The 8,436-nt window shown below is 43.8% G+C and overlaps 2 protein-coding genes across 4 annotated transcripts; one reads left to right on the top strand and one right to left on the bottom strand.

Annotated features, from left to right (window-relative positions):
- The first annotated feature begins 221 nt into the window (after positions 1–221).
- gba1 (glucosylceramidase beta 1) lies at positions 222–4,341 on the top strand. Of its 2 annotated transcripts, none has more exons than XM_061288776.1 (11): positions 222–383; positions 463–654; positions 921–1,067; positions 1,178–1,311; positions 1,452–1,624; positions 1,701–1,790; positions 1,860–2,007; positions 2,106–2,330; positions 2,421–2,584; positions 2,768–2,884; positions 3,131–4,341. In XM_061288776.1, exons 1-11 carry the CDS (start codon positions 323–325, stop codon positions 3,246–3,248), a joined length of 1,569 nt encoding a protein of 522 aa, XP_061144760.1. In that variant the 5' UTR covers positions 222–322; the 3' UTR covers positions 3,249–4,341. The 2 variants fall into 2 exon arrangements, with proteins under 2 accessions (XP_061144760.1, XP_061144759.1); XM_061288775.1 differs by having other exon boundaries at positions 2,768–2,887.
- rnf115a (ring finger protein 115a) lies at positions 3,670–8,412 on the bottom strand. 2 transcript variants are annotated; one of them, XM_061288857.1, is made up of 9 exons: positions 8,252–8,412; positions 6,109–6,167; positions 5,980–6,037; positions 5,506–5,789; positions 5,370–5,438; positions 5,210–5,282; positions 5,039–5,132; positions 4,648–4,763; positions 3,670–4,588 (listed from the first exon to the last, which is right to left on the bottom strand). In XM_061288857.1, exons 1-9 carry the CDS (start codon positions 8,327–8,329, stop codon positions 4,469–4,471), a joined length of 951 nt encoding a protein of 316 aa, XP_061144841.1. In that variant the 5' UTR covers positions 8,330–8,412; the 3' UTR covers positions 3,670–4,468. The 2 variants fall into 2 exon arrangements, with proteins under 2 accessions (XP_061144841.1, XP_061144842.1); XM_061288858.1 differs by having other exon boundaries at positions 5,980–6,034.
- Positions 8,413–8,436: the final 24 nt, after the last annotated feature.

Here is an 8,436-nt window from a genome sequence, read left to right as displayed (position 1 = left end):
AGGGAATCAGAAAATGAATAGATGGGAAAAAAGTGTAATTACTTGTATTTTTATGAGTCAGCAGAATAGATTGAAGAACTATTTCTATTATGCTAAAAATATATTTCCATACATTTTCTTTGTAATTTACTTGCGTTAGGGGGAAAAATAAAATCGCGTTTTCTATCGCGACAAAACAGCACCTCCAACTGGCACATCCGGGAAATTGCATATCACATGAAAGTCACGTGACTTGTTCTCGACTCAACCCGTCAGAATGACAGACTGGTTCACTCGTGAGTCGTGACCCCCCGACGAGAGGCGCGAACTTTCTCTTGACGAGATGTTTATGTCATTGTATAGCGCTGTTTTGCTAGCCGCCATTTTCCACACAACAACGACAGGTAACAAACACATTCTCCCTCCTGGGCTTAAACCTTCTGCGTTAGTTCCAAAATTAATTCGACGTCTTCTCCCCACAAGAACGCAACAAGTGTGTCGCCAGAAGCTTCGGTCATGACTCGCTGGTATGTGAATGTAACTCCACGTACTGCGACACCTTGGGCATCGTTTCTCTTCCCCCGCCGGGTCATTACATCTCCTACCTGAGCAGCATGGCCGGAAGCCGGCTCGAGGACAGCCAAGGTCCAGTCCGACCCAACCAAACCGGTGCTGGTGAGTCTTATAAGATGTGGAAAAGTTACTTTTATCATGCCCATAAGACCCTTTATAATTTATTCTTGTACAACGCCTGGCAAACAGTATATGGAATCGCTACTATAGGAGGATGTTCATTGAGTTATTTAATTTTATATAAGGAAATAAAAGTAGATCACAGACACTTCAAATGGAAAATTTCTGGATTTCTGATCTTAAAAGAAATCAAGGTTCTGTCTTATTACAGTGTGTTTATCATACAATATGTCACATTTATCCCTCAGGCCTCAGACTTACTCTCCAACCTGAGAAGAAGTACCAGAAGATAAAAGGATTTGGTGGCGCGATGACCGACGCAGCAGCACTAAACATCCTGTCGCTCTCCGCTGGAGCGCAAGACCAACTGCTGAGACAGTACTTCTCCGAGGAAGGTAGATAAACCTTTATTAGGTATGCTAAGATTTGGTTGACATAGTCAGAGAGGTATGTGTGTGTCAATATGTACAAATAAAGCAATGTGTCAATATTTTGCGTTTGCCAGGTATTGGTTACACTGTGGTGCGTGTGCCCATGGCCAGCTGTGACTTCTCCACTCGTCTGTACACATACGCTGACACGCGGGATGACTACAGCCTGCATAGTTTCAATCTGGCTCCTGAAGATGTACACATGAAGGTTGGGGAACATACACAAAAAGATTATTGCCAAATGCACTGAAATGCTAATTGTTAGCTTCTGCACTCAACCGCATCTAAGCTATGAGGGTGTGCACACTTATGCAAAGTTGTTAAGTTTTGACGTTGCGTTGTTGTTAGATTCCTCTGCTGCTCAGAGCCCAGGCCATGGCTCCTCAACCTTTGTCCCTGCTGGCCAGTGCCTGGAGCGCCCCCGCCTGGATGAAGACAAACGATGCGCTCATAGGAAAAGGCTCCTTGAAGGGAAAACCTGGTGGAAAGGACCATAAAAGTTGGGCTCAGTACTACATAAGGTAGTTCTTCATGTACATCAAATGTTTTTATGAAAGCTTCTATTGTATTGTAATAGTTCCTCTTCATCCCTCTCAGATTCCTTGAGGAATACGCCAAGTATAATTTGACATTTTGGGCCGTGACCACAGGGAACGAACCAACTGCGGGACAACTAACCAACTACAGGTGTCCTCTTTCTCGCAGGATATGAAAGTTCTAACAGATTCAGAGACAGCATGTTTTGTCTCCCTGCAGTTTCCAGGCGTTGGGCTTCACTCCCGAGGAGCAGAGGGACTGGGTGGCGTTGGACCTGGGCCCAGCCCTTCACGCTTCGTCTTTCCCGCACACTCACGTGCTCATTCTGGACGACAACCGCCTGCTGCTGCCTCGGTGGGCCAAAGTGGTGAGTGCGCCATGGTGGACACTTTTTTTTTTTTCTCCAGTCAATATGTTCAGGATGATCACGCCACAATATATTTCTGATGCCGTGACCGCCACCAGGTGCTTAGTGACATCCACGCAGGTCGCTACATCCACGGAGTGGCGGTGCATTGGTACATGGACTTCTTGATCCCTGCCGGGCCCAGCCTGGTAACCACTCACCAGATGTTCCCCGAGTATTACCTGTTTGGCACCGAAGCCTGCGCAGGCTGGAAACCGACGGACCGGGGGGTGAAATTGGGCAGCTGGCAGAGAGCCGAAAAATACGCGCATGACATCTTAGAGGTAGGAAGGCAGATGTGAGTCAGAAGGTCCGTAGGCTGTCAACACAAGCCAGGACAAGTTGTTTTGAATTTTTTGTGCTTTTATATTCAGGATTTAAATCATTATGTGACGGGCTGGACCGACTGGAATCTAGCGCTGGATCAGACCGGCGGGCCCAACTGGGTGAAGAATTTTGTGGACAGCCCTGTCATAGTTGACGCTAAGCGTGATGTCTTCTACAAGCAACCGACATTTTACAGCTTGGCACACTTCAGGTATTAAGGCAAATTTTGATTTATAGATTTTTATACTGTGGTCAAATGAATCTTTATTTATTTACTTTTATTTATATATTTATGTATATATACATATATTTTTTTATTCATTCTTTTATTCATTCTTTTATTTATTTATTTATTTATTATTATTATTATTATTATTTTTATATCTGGTTATAGTAAGTTCCTGAGTAAGGACTCCCAGAGAGTCGGCGTGTCCGCCAGCGGGGAAACGGACCTCGAATTCTCTGCCTTCATCCGACCAGACGGCTTAGTGGTGCTCATCGTCCTCAACAGGTTGTAAGAGCGCCTGAATCTTTGCAGTTCGGCATTTAATCTTCAAACGTAACACAAAGAAAACCACACGTGTATTTAAAACAACCACGCAGCTTAGCTGATGTTTAGCCCAATGCTAATAAATAATATATAACGACAGAGACAATTTGGAAGTCACCAAGTGTCACGGAACGGTTTGTGTTCAACTTTAGAGGTTCCACTTTTGAGTGTGACTTGGCTGTAATGAACCGTGTGTGTGTTGTTTAGGTCATCATCAAAGATCCAGTTTGAGGTGTGGGACCCAGCGGTGGGCTACATCCCCTCCACAGCACCGCCTCGTTCCTTACTCACACTTGCTTGGTATACACTGGGAATAAATGTGTGAAGAGTTGTTGTTCACATGAAGGTAAGCCTTTAACTTGGCAGAACAGAACCGCTCTTTTTTCAGAACTTTTAATGTTCGCTCACATTTCTTGCACGCTGAGAAGACCAAAAAATGGGTTTTACAAGAATAACACTGAAGTATGATAGATGTAATGGTGCATGATCAACCTTTTAGTATGATTTTATCTTTTAAATGATAAAATGTTGTGATGTGAGAATAATTGTATATGCTTGAAAACAATTGCCTTAACTGCTCCAAGGATTTCTTTGACAAGCAAATAATTTTTTTGCACTTAGGCCTAATTTACATTTTTAATAGTGTTTCCGCTTTTGACATGCTCATTTTCAACAAAACGTATTTCTATTTAATTGTAAATAAAATAAATCAGTCTTGACTTGGAAAGAGACAAAAAGAGAAGAGATGTTTTTTTTTAGTCACTTTATTAATACATGATAGACATTTTTCATTTATATAATATACAGTCTGTTACCCATGTGTGCCATTCACATTTGCGCCTGTTGTTTTTCTTTGCAAACCTTTTAGGTTTGTGGACTACAATTATTTACATAAAAAAAAGAAGTTGTAAAAATGTGGTCATACGCAGAGGACTAAAATGAGCGGGATGACATCAGACTATAATCTGATGTACAGCATCAGAAATAGGTGGAATTGAAGAAGAAAAAAAAGGGACGAGCGATGATGGTTTTCTTGGTGTGAGAATTTTAAGCTGCAATTTCCCATTTAAGAATACTTAAAACAAAACGATAAACCAAAGAAATACGCTCGTGGACCGTCAAACAATAAATACAGAATGTTTACAGCAATGTGGCGACTTTTCAGATACCAAAGCCGACGTTTGTCCCAAATTATGTTTAAGGTGGGGGGGGAGTGGGTAAACATGGATGGGCTTCGTCTGAAACGGAAAAGAGACCTTAAAGGGGACTTAGTATGAAAACTAACCAGCTAATTGCTTGTATACAAATGTCTTTAAGGTATTTGAAACAGACCTCCCAAAAGTATCCTGGACTTTTAACTGAAGCAAGAACTTGCCAAAATGTATCATGATGTCTCCTTTAAGATCTGAGTGTGTACGTGGTTCAGGGGAAAAGACATTAACCAGAACATTACCAAAAAAAAGTGATTAAGACGGCAACGGAGGTGAAGGGGAGCGAGAAGCGGCTCCCAGGCGAGTTCTTTTTTTTTTTCTTCCCCGTCCAGCTTCAGAAGGACCATCTCTCCTGTGTGCGGGGGTCCATGGAGAGCGAGGGGGGCTCTGACGGGGGCTGACTGCTGCTGTCTTCGCCGTTCAAACTCTTCCGACAAACCGGACACGTGTCGTGCTGTGGAATGGCGATAGTTTTAAAAGCCGCTTGTATGTGACCTGTTTGTTGTGACTCACCATCTCCAGCCAGGGTACGATACAGGCTGAATGGAAGAAGTGGTTGCAGGGGAGCTGTCTGACGGGCTCGCCCACCTCAAAGTCTTCTTTGCACACTGGACATTCCATACAACAGTCTGCGCACACAAATTTAAAGCTCATTTCATTACTTTGGAGTGGACATGATCAATTAGTCAATCCATGATGGAAGTGACGGTAGATCAAGCTCTGAACGCTCAGTTATTTTTCTTGTTGTCATTCAGGATTTATATTTGGATACCCCTGATGGCATCCGAAGATCGCATGCTGACCGACGAGTGAGGTGTCGGGGGCTTTAAATTTATATTGGGGATTTTCAAGGTGGGCAACAAATCTTCTACTCGTGTTAATAATAATAATGTGCAAGTCTAACCTGCTTGTTCCTGAGAAATATTCACAAAGGGTAGAGAAGAGATCCTCTCTTTCTCGGCTGGAGGAGGCCCTGTGTTCTCCAGCTGACCGAGTAACTGCACAGACACACAAAATGATTAGCAATAAGGATCATCAAAAAAAAAATTCTCAGGTATGGCATGATTTGCTATACTTGTGTTATTACAGCATCCAGGCCTCCCTGTCCCCAGGCGTAGTCTCCCGGATTGGAATGCAGCATGCCTGTCCTGGAGAGCCACAAAGACCATTTGTCGACGGTCACATCGTCATACCAAATGACATCCGGACAGAGCTCGAAGGTAGTAGCGTCTCACCATGACAACGGCGGCGTGCCAGAGACTCCCGAGTTGGCGAAAAGACCGGCGAGGAACTGTTGTACAATCCTGATGGACACATGCCGACGGTTTAATGCGCATATTTGAAATGTGTATTCAGGTGATGTCAACCTACCCTTCGACAGCGGGCGAGCGGTCGGGCCTGCTGCTGACTCTGGACCGATGCCTCCTCTGGGTGTGTAGGCGCGGGGGTCGTGCCGGGCCCCAGTGGTCGCCGGCGCCTAGCGAACCCGCCATGGGCCCCCCGAGGCCAGCGGGGACCGAGCCCCCGATGGGTCCGCTTGCGAACCCCCCGAAGTCGCCAAGCCCGGCCAGGCGCCCCCCGGGGAGCCGTGGTTCCGAGTCGGGGTTGTCGCCGTCGATGGAAAAGGGCCGCTCCATTAACAGCAGGTGCCAAAGCTGCGAGGGTGACGACAAAACAACACGGGAGGTTAGTTGCTATCTAAATATCATAAATATAGATCACCTGGATTGAATATAAATGGTCTGCAGAGTCGAGATGTTTTTTTTTTTTCAACCACTCGTAATCGAATCGTTTCAATTATTCGATTGTTTTGGTCACAGGCTGTCACTCAGTTAAGACAAGTACCTCTGCAAACTGATTGGTTGCCTCATCTAGTCCGTTGGCGCCTCCCTCTAAGAGGCTGCTGGAATTACAGACAAAAAAAATGACAGCTCATCACGAGATGTAACCCATCGAACGAGTCACGGCTCTTACCTGGAATCTTCCGTGACTTCCTCGATGAAGCCCGACTCGCAGCGAGGACAGATATACTCCTTGAAAAAGTTAGAGTGCAGTTTTAACATTTATGACAGAATGATGAAATGATACACAAATTCTTTTCGGCCTGCTAATATTTCTTCTGATTGATGATTTCAGAATGTGTCAGCGTTTCCCGGGAAGACGTCTGACGTGCATGCAGATGTTTGTGTGTTACATTTCCGCCATAATGTTGATGCCAGTGCGAGTCAGGTGACTTCTGCCCGTCAGGAGCGGATGAGTTCTTTTTAATCTACAAATGATTTGGCCTTTCAAATTAAATGCTGCCTTGGGGCATGCATGTTCGCCCGCACTTGTTTTAAAATGTGATCCACACATTTATATATATATATTTTTTTACATGATATTTTCTTGACTATTTTCAAGTTGTAAGTTGTAACACAAAAAGGTGGGACAATGATCTAGAGTAACCCAAGAGGTTGAGCTGGTCTGCCACACCTAACGTGTTCGACACTATGACAGGCTGATTTGATTTTTTTTTTTTTGTGAGCTCAGCAGTCGGAGATGGTTGGGGTGTCCTCCTCGTAAGTCATCTACGCTATTATTGAACAATGACACGGAGACTTGGCTTGGAAAGGCCACAGGTTCCAGCAGTGTCCACGTGAGACAAGCAGGCTGGAATTAACCTCACAACTGCTCAGTCAGGTCAGAAGATTACATTTCGTGTGGCTATAATATATTTAGATCACGCAGTAAAGACTCTTAAGTCAGACTTTATTTCTGCTCTGCTTTTACCGCCAATTGGAATGGCAGAAAGAGGATCTAAATTATGAAAATATTGAATCCACTTCTTTTTTCGCTCCACATTTATAAGCCTCTTTCCTCCCACCAGGTGTAAGCGGAGTCCCCTAATACCTCAGCGGCAGTCAAATGAAATCATTATGCAAAATGTAGGCGGTGGCAGCCGCTTCTGGTTGAGCAACAACGCAAGGATACAGGTGTCATCTTCTTCTTTTCGCCTTTGGGGCAAAGTCCAAGGTGCGCAAAATGCTTTGCTACACACAAATTTCAACCGCCGCCCGGCAAACCTATTCATCATGATTTGTCTTTGTCCTAATTTGTCTTTTTATTGTGTTGTCCGCCTTCATCTGTGTTTTTCTGACACGTAAACGTTCTTGAATCTAAAACTGAATTATAGCTGGGTGATTAATTAATTTGATCAATTAACTAGCATTTGTTTGTCAGCACAGATTTACTTTTAGCGGCATTCCATATTGTTTGGATCTAATTTTAAAATAGGAATGTCAATTTGGGATCAGAGAAAATTTATTATAATGAATGAATAAAATAATTACTACACTCTTCAATTCATAATTGCTAATTGTGTCAGTGATGGCGAGAAACGTTTTTCTTAAGGGACATTTTGGTTTAGTTACAGTAAAGCCAGTGTTTCGAGTTTTTTTCCACCAAGTCCAACTAAGACACAAACTGCATTTGAATGTTTCAATTTAAATATATTACACATTAAATGCAACTGTAATGATGGGAGGAATACAAATGAACTTTGGCAGTGCTTCGAGGTTCGGAGCTTTTTTTTCTTTGTTTGTGGAAATTGTGATGCAAAGCTTGAGTCGGCATTCCGTGTCCAACATGCGACCAGTCCATTCCAAATTGAAACTAAAAGTATTTATGAACCCAAAATTCCCCTGCTTGGAAATAAACGGGGACTTTTGATCAGACTATTAGGGTGAGGTGAAACTGTCCGTGAAGGAAATTCAAATACTATTTTATATTTTCCTTATTCTGCTCAGTATTGTGTATTTTAATGCAACACACAACACAACCAAAGCAGACAAGCCGAGGCTCGAGGCTAACTCTTTGGACATGAATGTCTTCCACGAACATTGCAAATAAAATATGAGTCCCATTTGGAAGGTGCATTAATGGACACATAGATTTGCATTTGTTACCGGTGTATTTTGCACGTTCATAACTAACAAACGCCGCTGACTGCTCCGAGGCTAACTAGCTTTTTTGCTAAGGAAGGCAAGCGGAACACACGGTAATCGGCATAGACGCCAACTTGTCAACTGAGAAAACACGACGACATAAAGCCGAGAGTGAAAAACAAAGGTCTTACCGGTAGTTTGGGGTTTACTTCTCCCTTACAACAGTGACAAAAAAACCGATGCGGGGGAACAGCCGCAGCCTCCGCCATCTTCCCCAAGCGAGCACACAAACAGTGACGTCGGTCCTCCACCAAGTCACTACGAGGGCCAGCCTCCTTCCCATCATGCACCTCGCCGCAGACCATCCAATCACAGA

The sequence above is a fragment of the Syngnathus typhle genome, linkage group LG10, assembly GCF_033458585.1.
Source record: "Syngnathus typhle isolate RoL2023-S1 ecotype Sweden linkage group LG10, RoL_Styp_1.0, whole genome shotgun sequence".
In the NCBI taxonomy this organism is placed as follows: domain Eukaryota; kingdom Metazoa; phylum Chordata; class Actinopteri; order Syngnathiformes; family Syngnathidae; genus Syngnathus; species Syngnathus typhle.
Note: the sequence above shows the minus strand (reverse complement) of the source record. Positions and strands in the feature narration are given on the sequence as shown.